Genomic DNA, 23,509 nt, shown 5'->3' with positions numbered 1-23,509 from the left:
TGTTCAGGCGCTTTACCCGTGCTGTGTTTTTCTCCTGCGCATGCATTTGCCTTTACTGTGTGGATTGTACCAAGGGTATCATTCAGCATGCAAAAATTAAAAAGTAGAATCAGTGAGCTGAAATTCATTTTTTTTTTCATTTTCGCGTGCTAGATGATACCTTAGGCACAATCCACCGAGTAAACACAAGCGCATGTGCAGGAGGATAAAAACCGCAACAGCGCGAGCCAAAGGTCTGAACACTTGTCGTTGGCAAAGCGAAAATTTGCCTCGTTTATTGATTAGCAGCTACAGAACTGTAGCCCAAAAGAATATGAGTCTGTCACTTACAATATACTATTCAAAAGTAAAGAAATTTCTCTGGCTCCCGCGGTCGCCTTTGTTGTACTTTTTGGGGTAGTAGGCTGCATTTTGTCTTAATATTTTTTAGGCCAAACAAGAGATGTTGCGGTATGCGTAAGGTCTGGGTTGCCTGCAAAACGCAATGTTTCTTTTTTTTTTCTTTTTTTTACTTAGGTTCAGAGAGACACAGGGACGCCCTTTGTCCCGAAAACCGCACGAGGTGGACACGTGAACTATTTCGAAGTGCAAGCACATGTAAAGGCAGCGTCCGGAAAGGACTGGCCGAGGGGCTTCCTCCGCGAAGGCTCACATTTCTCCGCGCACGGTTGTAGTCTGCTTAATCCGGCCGCGGAAAGAAGCGCGCAAGAAAGAAGAGGCGCAAGCAGAAAGAAGCGCGAAAGAAGGAAGAGACGCACCTTTGTTGCTAGGCGACAACTGCCTGGGCGGAGCATGCGCAGAACGGGCTTTTATGAAACATACCGCAGAAAGAAGCCCGAAAGAAAGAAGAGCCGCGTCCCCGTTGCTAGGCGACACCGGCTCTATATACGGAGCATGCGCAGCACGGTGTCCATCTGGGACCTCCTGCAAGCCACTTTGTGTGAACATTTCAATAGTTCAACCGGTATATTGTAAAAGTAACCTTTATATTTAGGCAAAGGCACTCAATACTGTATGCCTATACTAGAGGTTAAAGTGTTGTAACCTCTAGTTGAGGTGCACGCTTTCTTACCTTTAATAGAAGTTAAATTTGTAAAGGTTGATTTGTAACTTATAAGTTAAAGGTGCACAAATCTGTGAGAATGTACCCCTTTAGTAAACGTTACCGTGCTAAGAGTGTATAAGACGAGCTTAAGCCGGAACAAAATTTCGCTCCTTTAAAGAAATATCGTTATCTGCAAAGTGGTCTAGGCATCTTTTTCATAAATGACCCTATATTATCTGTAAATACTGACACAATTGACAAAATTATCAGAACTTGAAGCTCCAATTTATGAGGTCTAGTACTCAGCGACAATAACGGACATCATGGTGTCGTAAATTGCGATAACTTTTCTAGGAAAAAATAGGCAAATTCCACGCATCCCAGTTTACGTTCGACAACGCCTATTTTGATAAAAGAACATTTCGCAAAGCTCACAACGGGTCGGTTAATATCAGCTTTAAACTCCATTAATGGTAGTGTGGATAATTATGAATCTCCGTCCATTGTAGAGCTAGGGTGACGCAAACTAATAAATAGCAGCCATCAGGGATTGGCCGCACAGCACTTTCCTTCTTTAATTTACCGAAGTTTAGAACGTTTATAATAAACTGTAAAAGATTCTATTGCAGCTCAGCTTGTAAACTTGAGGGGTTCCAGGGGGGTTCCTGGGGCTCCAGAATTTCCACGGACCACTTAGCTATTTTATCATTTGGTCAATAACTACTCACTAAGCCTTTGTTTCGGCCTGTTTTTAAGGGTGAAAACCCCAAGTTGGTCGCAGCTTTATCGTTGTCTTGTGTCATAGACTGCTTGCTTTGTTCAGATATCAGAGATAACACTTTTATTCTTTTCATGCTTCTTATTGCTAGCCTATGCATCGTTGTTATCGGCGGGTGCTTGGCAACATCTAGTCAACCGAAATCCGGCAAGGCTTCCAAACCTCCACACATTATCTTCATGCTGGCTGACGATCTTGTGAGTACGAAGGTGTTGACACTAGCCTTTGTCAAGCTAGTGCAAGACGAGGGGCCTTAGCCACCAAAAAATTTCACCTTCGTCTTTCAGTCCTCTTTCCCCTTCCCCAGCGCAGGGAAGCCTACCGGGCTCAGCCTGGTTAACCTCCCTGCCTTTCCGCTATGACTTCTCTGTCTCTCTACCTCTCTTTCTCATATATACATGTCTTCATTTTCTCGCCAAATGCTGGGGCAGCCTGTTAATAAGGACTATTATCGTGAAGGTAGCGAGAATTAACAAAAAGTAATTCATTGACTCACGTTATCAGCTACATTGTGCCTGATATCTAGACTTTTATCCTGTATTTCTGCTTCCCTGCCTTTCTTGACACAACCACACTCCTGCACGTATGGATGTTAGCGAAAGATCTCGAGCCATTGCATCTCTCCGAACAGTTGCACCGACCCCTTGGCAGCACTGCTGCCCTCGATTCTGGCAATCCGAAACAGAATAATGAGAGAAGTGGCCTCTGCTATAACTTCCAAGCAGTTTTGCTCACGATCGCTAAAATCATTTTACCAGAAGGTTGTGAACGTGCTTCTAAGTTGTTGTGTTTTCGGTTACATTAAAGCGTTGACTGCGCAGTGGCCCCCCTGCACGATTGTATAGGTTGCTATGTAGGCATTGTGTTATCCACTCACCCAGTCACGTCTACAATAGAGGCACATTCAAACATTGGGCTTATTCGTTCCTGGCACTAAACCACCCTCCAAAGGCAGAAGCCGTAGCCTCGAACATTAACTCAGCGGTCCCGCACGAATATACGCCCGAGCACACCACTGCCGCCTCTCAACATTTAACACAGTGCGCATATGTGAGCCCGTAAAAATGTTCTCCGGCAGGACACACACGCTCTTATCCCACCGTGTGTCTACTCCTACCCCTTCACCTTACTAGGGCGGAGGAAATTGTGCTTAGGAGGCTTCGGGCCGGGGTGGCCCTTACACCGGCTGTTGTCGTAAGGTGGAGCTGGTCGCATTTACCACTAGGTGCTACGTGTCCATACTGCTCCGTTCCTGTGGTGGAAGCAGATGCATACCACCTAATATGGACATGTACGGGTTTACAATCGGAACGCTCGCGTCTCCTACTGCAAGCCGGCCTCCGCTACAGTGTGACAACCAGCTATGACCGCTGGATACATGACAACAGATTCCACAAAACACTGCTTCCATTCATACACAACACAGGCCTCACAGCACACATATAATACACATATACGCTCCAAGAATTATGCCTTAAGAGGAAGCTTTAGCTCGGGCCCAACTCCGACGCGGCCTATTCAAATACATGTAAAACGCAAAAACGTTTTTATGAGATAACTCCTGGACCGATTTTGATGAAATTTGTTGCATTTGAAAGAGAAAGTTAAATTCTAGTGACTGTTGGAAGCGGAATTTCGATTTAGGGCTTGAAGTTTTCTAAAACGATTTTCAAATATTTGACCGTTTGAAAAAAATAGAAGCACGAAGTTTACAAATTGATAGCTATGCATCAAGGACTGATATCGCGGTTCTGTAAACGGCATCCATTAGATCATTCAAAGCGGACAAATTCAATATGTCATTTTACATCTTACATGAATTTGTTACGCTGGTTACAACGGTTTTACAAAAGTTGTATTTCCCTATGATTAAATTTTTTTATATTCATGTGTAACATATCAATTTTGTCCGCTATGGATGTACTTTTAGATGCAATTCACAGAATTGTATTATAATCTTTAGTGGTTGAGTTACAGAGTTGTAAACTTGATAGTTTCGTTTTTTGAAAATTTTTGATTTTCGCCAATTTTTAATAAAAGATTGACGACCTAACTCAAAAATTCGAAACCAACAGTCACTAGATTTTAAGTTTGTCTTTTAAATGCAACAAACCTCATCAAATTTGGTGCAGTGGTTGCCGAGCAAAACGAATTCTCCTTTTACATGTATTTAGATAGGAGTACACGAGCTAAAGCTTCCTCTTAAGGGCAAGTCTATATCGCAATAAAAAAAATATATGTGTGTTTGAGCCCTCTTTTTTTCGAAGCTCATGGCACATTCTGACTAACGGTGCAGTCGACCACGGATGTTTACGGGAGACACTAGCTCAACAACAAATGCGAATTTTTGCCCCACTAAGTAATAGCAATTGTAATTTGTTATAACCATATGGAGGTCGCAAAAGCTACTACAAACTGAAACTTGGAATTCGATAAATATTCAATGCCTCCCGGCCCGCCTCAATTCGTTTCTCTGTCTGATTGAATTCCTGTCTCCATTCAAGGTAAGACTTCATTTTTCTAATGCATTAGCAATGTTATGTTGAATTCCAATGGCGGAGTCAGAGCAAGTTTTTCTGCTCGTTTCGGAGCAAGTTTGTTCCAATGACAGAGTGAGGGCGGGAGTAAGGTGTTCCAATGAGAGAGTCGGAGGGGATTCAGAGCGGGAGTCACCCCGCGGAGCAGACAAAGATGCTCCGCCAAAATCGGCGGAGTGGACCGGAACTCTGCGTGACGTATTTCCTTTACCACGTTTGTCTGCTGGTAGGCGCCACCGGTCACGACTCGCGAGGAAGCAAAAGCTGCTGCACGCTTGGGGAGATATCCATGCACTTAAAAAAAAAAACAACAACAGGTGAACGGCGCTGAAGAGAGAGCAAACAGCGGAAGGAAATGACAACACGCAAGGTATCCTGGGTAACTCTGTGATAGAACTTCCGCTTCCGCCTTGCTCCGGCGGCGCAGGTTGTCTTCCACTCGCGAAATTGGAGGCGTTGCTCTGCGCCAGAATCGAGTGCTCGCTCGCGGAGTCCGTCGGCTGCTCCGACTCCGCCATTGGAATTCAACATTAGAGTCCTTCATGCACTTTCCAGGGTCAGTCAGTGAATCAATCAATCAATCAATCAATCAATCAATCAATCAATCAATCAATCTCTATCTATCTATCTATCTATCTATCTATCTATCTATCTATCTATCTATTTTTCCGCCTACCTGGGTCACTGGGTAGTCACGGGTACTGTAAAATTGTATTTCAAGGAAAACTCGGGAACATGGATGAAAATAAATGGGCAATTAAAGTGCACAAGTATTTGTACATCAAAAGCATGCCCACATATTGAAGGAAGAGGTCAGGAAAGTTGGCAACCAAGTACAGGGTAATCGGAAGTATAGATAGAGAACCGGGGCTCATTGAAAAGAAAGTGGGAGATACAGATACAGTAAACTTTATGCAAGCAATGGAAACAAAAAAGGACCTTAGAGATTTACACGAATCGTAAGAAAGAAATTGGAAGGGAAAGTCTGTACGATAACACAAAAGACAATGAGAGAGAGAGAGAGAAGGGAAGAAGGAAAGGCAGGGAGGTTAACCAGACTGAGTCCAATTTGCTACCCTACATGTGGGAAGGGAAATGGGGAGTGAAAGAGAGAGAGAGAGAGAACTTAGGTGTAGGATGTCTATAGTCGGGCACTCAAGTCTGTTGCCTTCAGGTAGTGAAAAAGCGCTCGAACTGCTTTCTGCGTTAATGAACTGTGAGGCCAGGCTCCCAGGATATTCGCTTCCGTAAATAACCTGTCATCCAGTCTATTCAAGGCACACTGGACAGTCTCACGTTGATTATCGAAGCGAGAACAGTGGCACAGAAGGCGACTGATGGTCTCATCACACTTGCATTTAGCGCACATTGGTGAATCCGCCATTCCAATACGATAGCTGTAGGTGTTGGTGAATGCTACTCCTACCCACAGCCGACACAGCAGTGTTGCGTCACGTCGTGGAAGATTCGCTGGTAATTTAAGTTTCGGTGCGGGGTCGAGGCTGTATAAACGACACTTAGAGTTCTGTGGTGTATGCCAGTAACTTAAAGTGATGGTACGAGCGAGACTACGAAGCTCTCTTGCAGCGTCAACTCTAGGTAAAGGTGTAAGGAGTGTTGGTGAGCCAGCATGGGCTCGTCGGGCAGCGTCATCGGCGAGGTGATTACCAACGATGCCACAATGTCCCGCCAGCCACTGAAATATGATATCATGTCCTCATTCATAAGCGCGATGGCAGGTTTCGTTGATTTGTGACACCAGCTGTTCATAATTGCCACGTCGTAAACTTCGCAAGCTCTGGAAGGCTGCTTTCGAGTCACAAAATATTGCCCATTTGTTGGGCGGTTCTTTTTCAATATATTCGACACCAACTCGAAGCGCGGCCAGTTCGGAACCTGTAGATGTCGTTACGTGTGAAGTCTTAAACTTGATGACGATCGATTGAGATGGTAGAACAACGGCGCCCGTAGAATTTTCCGAGACGGAACCATCCGTGTAAACATGGATTCGGTTAGCGTATGAACGACGCAAAAGTTCCAATGTGATCTGCCTGAGAGCCGCGGTGGTCAGGCTAGCTTTCTTCACTATTCCTGGAACAACAAGGTACACAGGAGGCTGGGGCTACCTCGAAATGCTTCACCTGTGGCAACAATTGCCACCGCGGGAGACCACCCAATATTGACCTATATAGCTATCGACGCACTCCGGGCGCATGTTCGCCATGTATCCAGAGTGCCTGACCACCATCTCGCTCGCTTGCCTGAGAAAAGACCCAAGGCAGCGTTCTGCAGATCAATTGCGGCTAACCGGCACTCTTTATCTTTGAGGCACTCACCCGCAACAAGAACGCCATCCCCTATGTGGTGCTTGAAAAAACAAAAGACAGTGGTTTGTTATTTGAGGCTCGAGCTGGTTGCCTAAGGATAAATACATACCGGAGCAAATATTCGCAACAAAACGAGGGGGTGTCTTTGGCACCGAAAATTCAGCGAGACCCGTAGGTATCGTACACCTTCCAGGAGCGCTTGTATTTGAAGTGGACGGAAGCATCAATTAACCAGTCAGCAGTTCAGATAAGCAAGATACTTTTTGAATATTGGTGGAAGAAAAACAGGGAAGAAATTGATAAGACCAGATCCGTAACAGGCATAGATAACGAACGGTACAAGGCCGATATAGAAGTTCTAAGAGGAAAAAGATTAAGGAGATGTATGCAAGATGCCAGAATTAACAACATGTATGGCATACCTCATTAAGTCAAGCAAGCTAGCGATTTGTTACCGCTCCATTTTAAGGGGGTTGCAGATAAATTACCATCATCATCACCATCGTCGTCGTTGAAGTAGGGGAAAGAGGAATTCCGTTGCAGTACACGCCCCATACATAAATCATTTCGACGGTGGCAATACTTTTTGTGTCTATATTGATTTAATGCTAAACGCGTTACCGTCGACAGTGATCGTAAGATGGGTTGTGCCGAATTTTATTTTTCTGTTCGCAAATCCTGTGTTCGCTAAACTTTTGTAGGCGACTGTATATCTGCGACACCTGTAGTACACCTCTAGAAGGTTCAAACTGTCGCGAACGTTCCCGCTTCGCAGGGCTGGAATGACGTGAGCTACCATGGCTCGCGGCAGATACCCACGCCAAACATTGACGCCCTAGCGGCTAGCGGTATCATCCTGCAGCGACACTACACGCTGCCAGACTGCACGCCTTCCCGGACAGCTCTGCTCACAGCGCGCTACCCGTCGCGTACCGGTACGCCCACGGCTTTTCAATGTTATGTAGGCATTTTGTAAAGTGCTAAGGGCCCTGAGCGAACGAAAGGCAACATTGGGTTCCCGCCAACATCGAGATAGGATAGGCCTGCGCGCCAGCGCAGGAGGCACGTATGGTGCGTTCATGGACTGCGGGCACGCTGCTACAGGTCTCATTGAGTGGTGTCGTGTTCTGAAATACACATAGCGTACATTCATCACATGAAATGGCTCTGCAAACGCAAGCTTGGTTCCCCGCTGTGGAATTGTGGGGACTAACTTGGCATGGTCTAGCAGCTGCACCACGAACGCGCCATTGCCTACGGCGAAAGTGAAGTCTTACGTCATTGGGCATTCCATCAGAGCACACTAAACAAAAAAGAGGAAATCACACCGCGCAGCGCGGCATGCATGCGGCGACATTTTATGCATACTAGCGTAATGAAGGCTCAATGTAGCCAATCTAGAGAACTATTCATGCGACAAAACGGCCTAGCTACGACAAACGGCTCCGAATCCGTGCCGCCACATTGACGTATACTTTCTCTGAAGTGAGGGCATGAAATTAAAGGAGAAGCTCGACTTGCTTTATCGACAGTGACAATCAACCTTCTCACGCTCTAATTGGTGAAAATGGGGCTTTGAAGTAAGGTTATGCCATCCTAAATTAAATTATTGTTGCTTTGTATTAACGAACTTATTGATTGAAAATACTTAATATTGCCGATTTTCGGCATGCGTGTTGCTATGGCGGCTGTAAAAGGCTGGTAATAGGGTCCTAAATAGATAAAGTCTTTCTCAGCTATCGACGACCTTTCGCTGGTGGCCCTGCAAGAGAGGACAAGAGGGAAAAGGCATTGAAAGAGGGGAAGGAAGAAAGAAGTTCATAGTTTGCACTGTTACACACACAAGCGTTCATCACTGGGTCAGTCACAAACGATCACACACGCTGGTGCATTCCAAGAAACGCACCAGCGCCTTTGTGGCCTTGCACATAGCAGAAGCCCAGAGGAGAACATATTTGGCCCGTGGGCCCTGCAAGAAGCGTTAGTGGTGTCTCCGAGCTTGGATTTGCATTCGCAGCCCTGAAGCCGAGCGCCGACAGTCCTTTCTCTCGCATATATTTTCTTTTTCTCATGCCGACAGATGTGGGATACGAGGTGTTCGTACCAGCTTCGAAAGACGCTCTCTCGCTGCGGTTCGAACTGCTGCCGCAGTGGCTGAAGCGACTGGGATACAGCACACACATGGTGGGAAAGGTAAGCTTCGCTGCACTCACAAACGGTGCCGTATAAGAGGACTGCGTTATCCCCCAGGCATGATAGGCATAAAATCCCCACATACGAGTTTGTTCATGTCGTAGAGAAGCTCTCGCCGAGTCCTATACAATCCGTCCGGTCTCGCAGTATCTCGTAGTATCCTACAGATCACATCTGATCAATTACGAGAGTGTGAGGCTTGTCGCCGATGATAGATTGATCTTCATCGGCCTAAGCCCACTCACTGCTTGACCAAATTTCAAGTTTTGGACTTGCTAATTAGCCACGTTTCACGCCATCCGATTCCTATATGCCTGCAAGTTTTGTAATCTTATCACCTTGCCTAATCTTCTGATGCTCACATCTACGCTTCCCTTTCCTTGGCCCGCACACAATTGCTCCAGTATGGCCACCACCAGTTGCTAAAAATTATGGGGTTACATAATTATACGTGCCAAAAGCACGATCTGATTATGAGGCACGCCGTAGTGGGGGACTCCGGACATTGGGATCCCTGGGGTGATCTAAGAACACGGGTGTTTTCGGCAGCAGTTGTCTATGCGTGACGTAAAGTCCCAACGCGACAGCGCAGAAATAACCGATTGAGCAAGAGTATTCGACCTGTGTTGGTCTTTCCTTGAAGGTTACGTGTGGAGATGAAGCCATGAATATATCGCCACTAAGCCTTCTACACTACATAAGAGGAAGCTTTAGCACCGGGTCAACTCCGATGCCCTTATTAAAATAGATGTAAAACGCAGAAATGCATTGACAATACAACCGCTGGATCGATTTGAATGAAAGTAGTGGCATTCGAGAGATAAGGTTAAATTATAGTTACGTTTTTGAGTAAAACTTTGATTCAGAGGCTCGAAATTTCTATAAAGTTGGCGGAAATTGGTTAGTTTTAAAAAAAGTAGAAACGCGAACATTGCAAATTCATAACTGTACTCGAAAAGCGGATATCGCAGTCCTGTAAATTGCACTTGTTATTGCACCTCGAGTTCACGAATCTGATATAAAAACTTACAATTCACCTAAACGTGTTACAACGTTAGGAGTGTTTTACAAACGTCCTACTTAATATAACTAGAAGGAAGGGAGTTAACCGAGGGGCCCGATTTTTATTAGTCATATCCTAAGAAGCCAACAAACACTGACACCGAGGACAACATAGGGGAAATTATTTGTACTTAATAAATGAAATAAAGAAACGATAAGTTAATGGAAATCAAAGTGGATTAAAAAACAACTTGCCGCAGGTGGGAACCGAACCGACAACCTTCGCATACGCAACTTTACGCAACAATCATGCGAAGGTTGTGGGTTCGGTTCCCACCTGCGGCAAGTTGTTTTTTCATCCACTTTCATTTCCTATAATTTATCGATTCTTTATTTGATTCATTAAGTACAAGTAAGCTCCCCTATGTTGTCCTTGGTGTCAGTGTTTGTTGGCTTCTTATGATATTAAAAGAACTAGTGTATTTCATAGCATTGTCTAATACATAGAAACTTGTCCGCCTCAGGTGTACTATTAAGGCAGCTGGCAGAATTGCTATATCGCTCTTTATTACTTAGTTGCATAAGTGAAAACTTGGCATTATATTTTTGTTGTATTTTCAATAATCTTCGTAAAAAAAAAAAACAACTGACGGCCCGAATAATAAATTATGTATCCTGCTGTCACTAGGTTGTAGCCTTTTCTTTTAAATGCAACAAACCGCATAAAAATTGGTGCCATGGTTGACGAGAAAAACGATTCTTCCGTTCAGATTCTACGCATTAAATGGCCTTCGTGGTCATTAAATGCGTAGAACAGAGGAGGCCAAACGACCTTCATGCGAAATGACCTTCAATGACCTCCAATGACCTCCATGGGGATGAACAGGGGGCGGTGTCGGCCGCGTTGCGAGAAAGTCAGATTGCAAAAACGCTCGCTTACATAGATTTAGTTTCACGTTCAAGAAGCCCCATTACTTGAAACTATAACCGTCAGAGTCCTAAAATACGGTGTGTCTCGTAGCGCTCCATTGTTACTTTGGTGCGTCAAAAATCTCACTCCGCTTCTTTCATCCCTCGCCATCTCATCTGGCGTAGCCTGTCGGAAGGCTAAACTCTCCAGAAACCACTGCCCTTTCTTTCTGTCTCTATACGCAACAATCTTATGTGATTACATGGCATGGAAAACAAAGCCTTTTTATATTAAAATCAAACAGAATGCCACATAACAGAATTTCAACTGTAGTTAATACAATTGTCTATCTTTTAACCTTGGCACTATCTTTCGTGATCAGAATCAGAATCAAGTTTGTATTTCATCTCCGGCTTAGATGAGTGTACTCGTTTATTGATTGCAGAGGCTGAGTATCACTCGTAACCCCTTGTCCCCTCATAAGCCTCTTCGACATTACTTCAGTTTTACATTACACATACCTGCCAACCTGCCCTCAGACTTTTGCCTACTCACGTGATTGCGCTTTTCAGGTAGCCCCGTTACCAATACACGGTAAAACTATGCGACTAAACGGACGGTGCTGCCTCTTACGCAGTGGCACGTGGGTTACAAGAGTCTCGAGCACACACCAACCTGGCGTGGCTTCGACACGTTCTTCGGCTACTACAACGGCGACATCCATTATTTCAACCACACAATCGAATCCGTGAGTAGGCGCTTTGAACTCAGAACGCCTTCTGATGGCAGACGATCACCCTAAGTGGACACACCAAAAATGAAGCTGTACTTCATTTGGTTGTCTCGTTAATTTGATTGATTAATTGAAAACTTAATCATTCCACCGAGCTGGGGTACCCGCCTCTAACCTACACGTAGGTAGGGGGGAGGACGAAGCAGTCCCCGCGCGTTCAGGACGGTGAGTCTTCACGGCCTCAACGGCCAGGTGGATTGCTCGACGCTGGTCGTCTTCAGCTTCGCTCTGGAGCAAGGCCTCCCAGGCTTCTCTACTGTCAATGTTTTCATTGGCCCCTGGGGAGCCAGCACACTCCCATAGTATATGGTCTAGTGTAGCTTTTTGCTTACAAACTTTGCAGAGGGCGTCGTTATAGACCCTCGTCTGTGTTAAGTAGATCCAATGTGGTGATGTATAATTGTCTCCCTGGAGCTGCCGCCATATGCGAGCCTCCTCCAGAGAGAGAAACCGATGCGGAGGCGCAAATATTCTTCTTTCGGGATCTACAATTTCCCTCTACGTGATGATGCTATCTTTGATCCCTGAAACTGGCTGCTCTAGAGTTGCTCGGTGGTAGAGTGCTCGGGCGAGCGCGTGAGGTGCTTCGTTGCCTAGGGCTTCTTCATGGGCCGGAATCCAAATAAAAGTTATGTCCCTCCTAGGAGGGTTTTTGAGTAGAATTTGGAGGGCCTCTTCCGAGATTCTCCTTTTGTTATTATTACAAATTACTGCGCCTTTCAATAAAGATGCTAGTTAAGAGCCGGCGCTCACGTCGTCCATGTCATCCTTTCTTTCCCATGCGTTTATCGCGCAACCCACAGCATGTCTCGGTTGGAGAATCGGTCTACGTGTCCCTGACTGGACTCTACTTAAAGACCAGGCCATGTACATGAAGCTCTCGAGGTAGCCTCCACGTTACTGAACGTAATGCATCTACAAATATACATCTACCCTTCGAGACGTTGAGTCTAGTAATATCAGTGTATCTATCGAACATTTCTTATTTCCGTGAATAGGGTCCTACACCTGCCGCGGATCTACCGATACGTGCAGCAGCAGCATCTGCATCCCTCACACACTCAACAGTATATATATATATATATATATATATATATATATATATATATATATGCGTGTGTATGTATGTATGTATATATGTGCGTGTGTGTGTATGTATGTATGATGTATGTATCAAAGTGCAGCGGTACCGAGGCTTTGGGTTTTTCAGTACAATTGAGTGATTCATTGTTTGCATACAGAGTTGTATTTCCAGGGGAGCAAATTATCGACCCGATGCACCGACGGTGAAGTGCTCCGGAAGTGAGCAAGACGCGAGTCGCGCTATAGGCCCATGTGTCTGTCATTAGAAAGACGCGGTTGGCCTCATCGTGTCCTGCCTGCGTCAAAGGCAGGACACTGCTCGACGGTGAGCCAGCGAAACAGCTATGGTCACTCATCTCACGAAGATGCCGCGTAGTACGTTAAAATAATGATAAGCGAATGAAACGCTTCAGTCGGCGAGAATGACATAGTGTGTTTTATTTCATTTTCACTTTGAAACAGTTATATGCGTCAACGATTCTCTGAGGACGTTTCTGCGCTTTAAGTACATGTAGTCCTCGTGTCATTTTAAGCTGTGCTTCCTTCTCTGTTATCCCAGTTTCTGCCCTGATCATTTCTATAGTGTAAAACTTCTGCGTCATGTTTATTTCGTCTTTCTAATGTCCTATTTCATGTGATATGAGTATGTTTATTATGTGTAATGTGGTGTCAATTCCCTATTAGTACCAGCACCTCCTTATTTAGTCACGTCCTTTAAAAGTGAGAGGCACAGTGTGTCGACATTATGCCGTGTTACGGAAGCGCCCAACGTAGCCAATCAATATTACAGAGGTCCTGAATCCCCCTTAGGACTTGGTTAAAAAACGTGGTCCGCTGATAATATACGCTGCATCAAAACTTTTTGCCAAATATTGCCCGCGTGCGCGGCATATGTAACAGGAGCTAGCAAGCGCAATCCGAAGTCAACTTTTTCTCAAATGCTCTCTTTTCAACAGAAGCCCGCTCCTCACTCTATTGTGGCCGTTTTGTTTCTTAATATAGCAGACTCTCATACGGTGCTTCTATTGGCCAATAAGTGACATCAATCAAAAAGGGTGTTTAGATCGATGCGTTTCTTCCCACAGTTACTTTGTAGATTTCTTGACAGCTTCGCATTCTGACAGGTACACTCTCGCTAGCTAAGGGGAATGTCGAAAATACAAAGCGCACCGGACTGCACAGTCTAAAGCCTTCGCTGCAACTCGGACCTCCGGCCGGACTGCACCGAGGCGAAGCTTCTCTTCTGCGCCGGTTATGGTTGGGAGTTAGCTTCACGATAGCTTATTCAGCACTAATTGGAGTGGCTGACAGTCTTGCATGTGATGTCTCCGGTTGCGAGGAGAACAATGACCACCTATTGTGTCAGTGTCCTCAATTTGAAGTACAAAGACATAAGTCCAACGCATTCGGGAAACTCGGCATTGTGCTCTGGGAGCAACTGCGCAATTTGGTGACCTGACGCAAGGGGAATTGACGATCCCGGCTCAATCTCGCGCGCCATATATGGAGGAAAGCGGCGAGGCAAAGTGGGAGGGAGGGGGGCGGCCTCCACTACACTAACAAGTGCGTACTTTGGATGGCGGCGCGTGATCTTGAAAGGTATCTGCAGACGGCTCATACCTTAGTCTGCGCTGTGTTCCACATAGCCGCTCTCGCGTTGAAGCGATCGACGTCACAAAGGCCGCTTCGCTCGCTGCTGCTGCCGCGCGTGCTCACACCAGCGCTTGGACAGTGAGTGTCCGCGCTCATCTAGTGTGATGGGTTCCTGTTTGCTTCTGCGCGCTGACACAGTGCTAGTTAATTCAGTTAGTAAGTGAATGTTCCAAATTTATACGGCCGATAAAACTGATATCCTTACTTCGTCTAGCTGTCCACAAATTTGCTATCGCAATCGGTGCTCCGCCTTTCGGGCGAAACTGCGACTTTTTGCAATTTCTCCCCTCTCTCGGGATCGTGCCCGCGACTTTGAGCATAGCAGCGCAACACCATGCCACTAAACTACAGCGGCGGGTCATCTGAATGATTAGGGGATGCGTGTAGCGCAAGACAAAGTATCATGCATCAAACCGGTGGAGTGCGCTTAGTGCTGGTCACAAGTGGAGTGCGAAGAGTCTAAGCAACAGTGTAGTTGCGAAGTAGCCTGAGCTCTGCCACACGTGCAGCGTTTTGCGCACACACGCACGCTTGAGCAAAGAACCGTGTCGTGGTATCATAGGCCAGACCACCGATTAATGGTGCATGTCGACGCAGGAAGGACACTGCGGCTTGGACTTTTGGCGCAACGTCGGTCATTCAACACAAGCCGCCACCGACCTCAACGGCACCTACTCGACGTACGCGTTCACTAACGAGGCCAAGCGCATCATCGCCGAGCATGACGTTCGAAAGGTGAACCTAGAGCTCGCAGCTTTCCTTTTTTCCAACAAATCAAAACAGATCAAAAGAGTCGCATTAAGACGGAGACTTGCATTGATCGCTGTTAGTCGACTAAAAGAGGTCACACCCAGAGCCGACGTTTCGACGAGGGCTATTCTCGAAGACGTGTCCTTTTCTGACATGGCCCTGACAAGTTCAAGCCCCCTTGTAGAAACATTGACTCTGGGTTGAGGCTTCAGTTGTTCGCTGACTCTTCGACAGTAAGTGAGAAAAGCGGTTCGCTGCGTCTTCAACTTGTTCGCGGCCTCTCAATGCATGGCTTCAAAGTAAACAATAGTAAGGTGCGCTGTTGGAATAGTTGCTGTGCATTCTGCGTGGTGAAAAACGAATACGAATAACAGGGACAAGAAAGTATATCTGTGATGTGTTATTTAGGGCTCGTTTTGAACTTCCAAAGTTATGCTGCATTGCGGTCCAGGACCCATACATAACAAACCTCTTGAGTAAATAACGGTTCCAAGTGGACATTGCAGTAGCGATGGTCTCAATATCACACAGATCGTCAATGTGAGTAACAAGAGTCTGAACGCCAAACAAAAAGATGCTCTTATGGAAGAGTATTGTAGATACCTCCGCAGACTGGAGAGAGATAATGCCCTCTAATAAAAGGTTAGGAATTTCATCAAGGCATGCAACTCCAGGTGTATGTCCTAATATCCAAAAAGTGATAGCAGGCTATGCTTAGCTGTAAATTAATTAAAAAACGAGCATGTAAAATGTGTCTTGTTCGAAATTGAGTCAGACGAGTGTAGCATCGGAAATGCAGGCACGCATAGGCTAATGTGGACGCAGGCGAAGCGTAATAAAGGAGCACATAATCAAAGGACAAACATCACGAAGCGTTCTATTCCTCTTTATTTTAGTTTTCCTTCAAAAATTTGGTGGCAAGTGGTGAAGCAAATGACATCACCTATTGTTGTTATTCTGCAGCCCCTGTTCCTATACATGAGCCACGAAGCCGGTCACACCGTTTGCAGCAACTGCACCGTAGAGGCACCCAAGGAGAACGTGGACCACTTCACGTACATCGCAAACTACAACAGAACAGTTTTGGCGGGTGAGCTTTGTTTTTTTAAACCATGGAGGATATTTCTTTTGCAGCGATATCGTGCATGGGCACCCGCCCTCCAGAACACCCAGAGGCGTTACAGTGGTCGTTCTACCAACTGAGCTATAGACCTCTTTATGGAGCACAGAGGAAGAAGAAAAAATTAAGGAGAGGCCCTGCCCAGTCCATGCACTAGGAGAAAAGTGTGGATGAAATCACGCGGTATTTCTCGCTGTAGCGGCCATGTTTTTCGGGACGCAAAGGCGGTTTTGTTATGGTGTTGCGTGCTCATCTGTGTGCTGCTCCGTACGTAGATCTAGTACCATGGTAAAGAGCACCGTATGTGCAGGCTTGCGTTAGCCTCAGTGATTTGTGCCGCCGTGTTAGCTAGACCGTGCTCTCCCGGTTGTTGTGACCAGGTGGGACTAGAAAAGTAAAATGCGTGAAACGAGCGCGCGTACAACGTGTACATCACATACGACACCGCGAACGAAACAGCGTCTGGGAATTCTATAGAACTCGTACCTGTCCGATCTTAGATGAGCAGAATTTTGTTGAACTTGTGACAACCACCACCACCAACTGGGAATACGTTTCCGGTCTTCAGTGTATTCCTGCTAACGTGTCACCACAGACTGAAGCCGCCGTGGTTCAGCATATTGTTTGGATCGGACCGCTTGTACGATCCGTTGGGAACTCGGCGCTGACGCCCGTGGTTGTACCTGGGTCGCAAGCTCCAAGGGTAGCGTTGGCCTGGCGGCCTGGGGTACAACTGGAAGCATCCGAAGGTCCCGGCAAAGCATGAGTCGACTGGTAACAACGAAACAACTTGTTTATTTTAACATCGCAAAGAGTTGGCGGTCAGGTTTGACCGTAGTAGAGAGACGGGAGAGCACTTCACTCAACAGAAGAAATCGGAGCCCTCCTTTTGGCGTCCGGGGGCAGCTGTTTTTATACTCTCGCAGTTGAGGGCAAGAAGGAACCCCTCAAAAGACGAGCACGTGAATGTACAATGGGCTAATGGTGACGCACACTGTCGTAGCGATGCCGTAGCACCATGACGAGCACGATCTCGTAGCACCCTGTCGAGCACGATCTCGTAGCACCCTGTTGTAGCGCTGCCGGTCGGGCACAATGACTGTAATGAGAGGATGGTCCCTGCTTTGGCATCGCCTGTTTCGGGCACAATGACTGGAATGAGATCCCTGCTTTGGCATCGCCTGTTTCGGGCACAATGACTGGAATGAGATCCCTGCTTTGGCATCGCCTGTTTCGGGCACAATGACTGGAATGCGAGGATGATCCCTAGGCGGTCGCATCGCCGCAGTCGCGCCTGGAAACACCTGGCGATGAGTGTTGCGGCGACGACGATCGGGCCAAAATGTCTGCCGCCCCGCCGCAGTCGCGCCGGCAAAACCACGTGTCGCAGGCGAAACGCAACAGACCGCCCCGCCGTGGGAAGGAGATCCCGATGGACAGGGGACTGCATCCGCTGTCCGGAGGGATGTCGCTCGATGATGCTCATAACCGAAGTCGGGCGTCCCTCGACGTTTCTTGAGCGCAGCGCACAGAGAAGGCCTCGTTCTCTCGTTCAGGTTCGCACGGGACACTGCAAAGTGACTTCGGGAGAGTTCACATTTTTGTTCTCGTTCCCGGCAAGCGTTAGAACTACGCTGAAACTCAACCGCTCAGTCAGCAAGCACGGCACAACCCTCACTAAGCCCTGCCAGGCTCTTTCCCCTTTTTATACCACTGCCTAGTTCCTTACAGTAGTCTAGCATCACTCAGAACGCGTCCACAAATTGAAAAATTGCACTAGAAAGCATATCATCACTTTGAAACACTAAACAAAAGCAATATGTTAAAAAAAATCCTGCCTCAGGAAGAAAAACATCAGTAACAAACAATTTTGAGGCTGATTCCTACGTTAGGGGCTTCGACTTAAGCCATCGGCGTTACCGTTGAGACTCCCCTTTTTGTAACGCACCTCAAAGGAATATTGTTGTAAAGCGAGGCTCCAGCGCAGGAGGCGGCCATTTTTGGGAGAGATGGTCTGCAGCCATTGGAGAGGGCAGTGATCCGTCTCAATGATAAACCTCGAGCCGGCTAGATAGCATGACAATTTCTGAACGGCCCACACGAGACATGCACACTCTTTCTCGGTGGCGCTATACGCCTGCTCACGACTGGTCAGCTTACGACTAGCATACAGGACGGGGTGTTCTACTTCTCCATTTTCCCGTTGGCACAGTACAACGCCCATGCCTCGCTCACTAGCATCGCACTGAACAATGAACCCTTTTGTATAGTCTGGCGATCGTAGCACAGGCTGGCTTGTTAGGGCACTCTTTAGGGCGCTAAAAGCTCTTTCCTTTGTCTCGTCCCAGACGACTGTTTGAGGCTCTGTCTTTCTTAGAGCATCCGTCAGGGGAGCCGCGATATCAGAGTACCTAGGGATGTACCTCTGATAGTAGCCGGCGACACCTAAGAACGACCGAATATCGGTCTTCGTGCGCGGTTGCGGAAAGTCTCGCACAGCGGCCACTTTTATTTCCGAGGGGCGGCGACGACCCTGACCAATCACGTGACCGAGGTAGACAACCTCGGCCTGTGCTAACTGGCACTTAGGAGCCTTGACTGTCAAGCCTGCTTCGCGCAGGCGGGTTAGCACTGCCCGCAAGTGTGTCATATGCTCAGACCAGGATGCGGAGAATATCGCTACGTCGTCTAGATACGGTAAAGCGAATTCTTGCTGTCCCCGCAACACTTTATCCATGAGGCTTGAAAAACAGTATGGCGCGTTCTTCAAACCAAAACTCAACACTTTAGGACGGAATGTTCCCATTGGTGAAATGAACGCCGCATACCTACTAGCCTCTTCTGTAAGTGGAACCTGCCAATAACCCCTGACAAGATCTAGGGTGGAAATAAACTGAGCGCTACTAACTTTCTCAAGGCGCTCCTCGATGTTAGGGATCGGATAAATTTGATCCTTAGTGATGGAATTAAGCCTGCGGTAGTCGACGCAAGGACGAGGTTCCTTGCCCGGTACCTCAACTAAAATCAAAGGGGAGGTATAATCACTCTCACCTGCCTCAATAACACCGAGCTGTAGCATTTTCTTTACCTCAGCCTCCATAATATCGCTCTGGCGGGGTGACACCCGATACGCCTTGGATCGTACTGGCTCAGGGGAGGTAAGTTCTATATCATGAGTAAGTACCGAAGTCCTACCAGGCCTCTCAGAGAACAGACCTTGAAACTCTTGTAATAGCTGGTGTAGTTCGGTTTTCTGCTCGGGCGACAGCGGTGCTTTACTGATAAGGTCACTAATGACTTGACCGGTGTCTTCCCTGTTCGTCACTGAGCCTAGTCCCGGAAGCTCGACCGGAAGCTCTTCAGGAACGTTTACCATCATGCACACCACTGCTTCCCTTTGTCTATAAGGTTTGAGCAGATTACAGTGGTAAACTTGCTGTGCTTTCCGCTTTCCTGGCAGACTTACCACGTAGTTAACGTCCGACAGTTTCTGAACAATTCGCGCTGGGCCCTCCCACTGCACGTCTAGTTTGTTGTTTAGCGATGTGCGCAATATCATGACCTCATCGCCAACCTCAAAACGACGGGCCCTGGCTGTCCGATCATAATAAACCTTGGCCCTCTGCTGGGCCTTTGCCATTGCTTCACCTGACAACTCCTGTGCCCTTCTTAAGCGTTCGAGGAGCTTAAGCACGTACTCCACCACGACTGGGTCGTCGCCCCTACCTTCCCATGATTCTCGAAGCATGCGAAGCGGAGACTGAAGCGAGCTACCGTACACCAGTTCAGCTGGCGAAAACCCCGTAGCTGCATGCGGCGCGGTCCTTAAAGCAAACATCACCCCAGGCAGACACAGCTCCCAGTCAGTTCGATGTTCAAAACACAACGCTCTCAACACGCGCTTCATGACGGAGTGGAGCTTCTCAACGGAATTCGACTGTGGGTGGTACACTGAGCTGTGTAACAGCTTTACCCCACACCTTTCGAGAAAAGTTGTCGTCAAAGCGCTAGTAAACACTGTGCCCTGATCTGATTGGATTTCCGCAGGGAAACCAACTCGCGCAAATATGGACAGTAGTGCATTAACTATCTCAACTGAGCTGAGTTCTTTAAGCGGCACTGCTTCAGGGAACTTTGTCGCTGGGCAGATCACAGTCAAAATGTGTCTGTACCCCGTGGCTGTTACCGGCAGAGGTCCCACAGTATCAATAACGAGCCGTCCAAAAGGCTCCGTAATGATAGGTACCAATTTCAACGGCGCCCTCGATTTGTCCCCTGGTTTGCCCACCCGCTGACAAGTGTCACATGTCCTCACGAAATGGTCTGCGTCCCGAAAACACCCTGGCCAATAGTACTCTTGCAAGAGACGGTCCTTAGTTTTCTTAACTCCTAGGTGTCCGGACCACGAACCCCCGTGTGACAAGCGCAACAGATCCTGACGATAGCATTGAGGCACGACCAGCTGATCGAACTCCACTCCTCTGCGGTCTAGATACTTCCGGTACAGGACTCCACCCCTTTCCACAAAACGCGCAGTTTTCCTGGCGATACCTTCTTTGACATTGCAGCGCACGTTTTCCAGGCTGCCATCTTTTTTTTGCTCGGCTATCAAAGCCGACCGGCTGACTTTTAGCAACCTATCAAGTCCGTCTGACGTAGGCGCGATGAGCAAATCAGTAGATAGCTCTTCTAACTTTCCCGCGTCGGGCGTTTCCTCTCCAGTATCTGGCACCTTTAACGTTACAGACTCAAGTTTATTCAGTTCGGGCGTGCTCGGAATATCAGCTTGCTGCGCCTCTGACCCTTTTTCGTTGTTTGATAACGTCGGCCCCGCAACTACCGCCTTTGCAGCGAGCTCCCGAACCTTCGATCTGGTTAAGGCCTGAACACTAGCTTCACCCAACAAAAGCCCCTTCTCGCGCAGGAGGTGATCGGACCTGTTTGAAAATAGGTACGGGTACTGGGGTGGCAGCATAGATGACACTGCCGCCTCCGTCTCAAGCGCTCCGAAAGGTCCTTCAATAAGCACCTTTGCTACTGGCAGACACACGCTATGAGCTTCCACGGCTTGCTTGATCCACGCGCACTCGCCCGTGAACATATGGGGTTCTACGTAAGATGGGTGAACTACATCCATCGTAGCTGCGGAATCGCGAAGCACTCGGCACTCTTTCCCGTTCACGAGGAGGTCTCGCATGTAAGGCTCGAGAAGCTTCATGTTCTCGTCAGTGCTGCCTATTGAAAAAAACACAACTTTTGGTGTTGTTTCCGGACACTGCGCCGAAAAGTGACCCGGCTTCTGGCACGTATAACAAACGCCCGCTCGCCTCATCTCGAACCGCTTTCTGCGTTTGGCTGCCGCCGTCTCTTTACGTCTGGTCGGACTGCTTTCACTCGCATCCGCACTACGCGTGTCCCCCTTTGCTCTCATGGGTGTGAACTTCGGCCTCTCAAACTTCGAGCCAAATTCACCCTTTTGACCGTCCTTAGCTCCGCGAGCCCGACGCGTCACAAACTCCTCGGCTAGCTCAGCGGCTCTAGCCACCGTACTCACGTCTGGCCTATCCAAGACCCAGTATCGCACGTTCTCCGGTAACCGACTATAAAACTGTTCTAGCCCGAAGCACTGCAGAACTTTATCGTGGTCACCAAACGCTTTCTCTTCTTTGAGCCACTCCTGCATGTTCGACATAAGCCTATACGCAAACTCTGTATATGACTCACTTCTGCCTTTCTCATTTTCCCGAAACTTCCGACGGAACGCCTCCGCAGACAGCCGGTACTTTTTTAGAAGACTCGATTTCACTGTGTCGAAATCCTCTGCCTCCTCTCTATCCAAGCGAGCGACTACGTCGGCCGCCTCGCCGGGTAACAAAGTGAGCAAGCGCTGTGGCCACGTTTCCCGAGAGAACCCCTGCTTCTCGCACGTTCGCTCAAAGTTAACCAGGAACAAACCAATGTCCTCTCCAAGCTTAAACGGCCGCATCAGGTCAGTCATTTTGAACAATACGCGTTCTCCTGCACCGTGTGCCTGACTTCCATTACGAGCGCGTTCCATCTCTACCTCAAGACGCTTCATTTCCAAAGCGTGTTGACGGTCACGCTCTTCTTTTTCTTTCTGCTCTTTAAGTTCGCGCTCCTGTTTCTCTTTTTGCTCTTTAAGTTCGCGCTCCTGTTTCTCTTTTTGCTCTTTAAGTTCGCGCTCCTGTCTTTTTGACCTCTCCTCAATAGTCTCAAGGCATTCCGACAGCTCGTCATCCTCAGCCTCTAACTCAAGAATAGCCTTTAGCAGTTCTGGTTTTCTGAGTTTGTCTGAGACATCCAGACCCAACTCTCTTGCAAGCTCCAACAATTTCGGTTTGCGCAACGACTTCAAATCCATGGCTGCTCTGAATGCTGCTTTCTCTACTGCTTACTATTGTCTTGCCGCAAACTAACCCGGCAGCAACGACAACCACAATTACCAGCTCTGTTTCTGACACTAACAAAAAGCCTGGCAAAGCTCAGAAGAAGAAAGTTCCGCACTCACCAAACCTCGCAGGCAGGAATTCCGCGCAGTCGTTCCGCTGCAGGCAACCAGTCGTCACACAGGGCTCGTTGCACTGCTCCCGGATCGTCGTTGAGCTGCTCAGCATACAGTCAACTGCATCTCTTTGCTGCTGGCCTCCGTTGTCGCGATCTCACCGCTGGCAGACAGTTGTTTGAAGTCGGAGGTGATCTCACCGCTGCCAACCAGATGTTTGGATCCGACTGCTGGTACGATCCGTTGGGAACTCGGCGCTGACGCCCGTGGTTGTACCTGGGTCGCAAGCTCCAAGGGTAGCGTTGGCCTGGCGGCCTGGGGTACAACTGGAAGCATCCGAAGGTCCCGGCAAAGCATGAGTCGACTGGTAACAACGAAACAACTTGTTTATTTTAACATCGCAAAGAGTTGGCGGTCAGGTTTGACCGTAGTAGAGAGACGGGAGAGCACTTCACTCAACAGAAGAAATCGGAGCCCTCCTTTTGGCGTCCGGGGGCAGCTGTTTTTATACTCTCGCAGTTGAGGGCAAGAAGGAACCCCTCAAAAGACGAGCACGTGAATGTACAATGGGCTAATGGTGACGCACACTGTCGTAGCGATGCCGTAGCACCATGACGAGCACGATCTCGTAGCACCCTGTCGAGCACGATCTCGTAGCACCCTGTTGTAGCGCTGCCGGTCGGGCACAATGACTGTAATGAGAGGATGGTCCCTGCTTTGGCATCGCCTGTTTCGGGCACAATGACTGGAATGAGATCCCTGCTTTGGCATCGCCTGTTTCGGGCACAATGACTG

The 23,509-nt window shown here is 47.8% G+C and overlaps 1 protein-coding gene across 3 annotated transcripts in view; it reads left to right on the top strand.

Moving 5' to 3' along the window:
- The window catches only part of LOC142557671 (arylsulfatase B-like), a 55,881-nt gene that overhangs the window by 9,245 nt on the left and 23,127 nt on the right, over positions 1 to 23,509 (top strand). Inside the window, exons 2-7 of one of the 3 annotated variants that reach the window (XM_075669683.1) lie at positions 1,915 to 2,020; positions 7,463 to 7,622; positions 8,768 to 8,880; positions 11,430 to 11,540; positions 14,919 to 15,056; positions 16,035 to 16,161. In XM_075669683.1, the coding sequence (XP_075525798.1) occupies positions 1,915 to 2,020; positions 7,463 to 7,622; positions 8,768 to 8,880; positions 11,430 to 11,540; positions 14,919 to 15,056; positions 16,035 to 16,161 (755 nt within the window). The remainder of the gene's footprint in view (positions 1 to 1,914; positions 2,021 to 7,462; positions 7,623 to 8,767; positions 8,881 to 11,429; positions 11,541 to 14,918; positions 15,057 to 16,034; positions 16,162 to 23,509) is intronic. The other 2 variants (XM_075669686.1, XM_075669685.1) reach the window with 2 other exon arrangements.

This window comes from Dermacentor variabilis, chromosome 9 (assembly GCF_050947875.1).
Source record: "Dermacentor variabilis isolate Ectoservices chromosome 9, ASM5094787v1, whole genome shotgun sequence".
Taxonomy (NCBI): domain Eukaryota; kingdom Metazoa; phylum Arthropoda; class Arachnida; order Ixodida; family Ixodidae; genus Dermacentor; species Dermacentor variabilis.
This window is presented reverse-complemented; position numbering and strand designations above follow the sequence as displayed.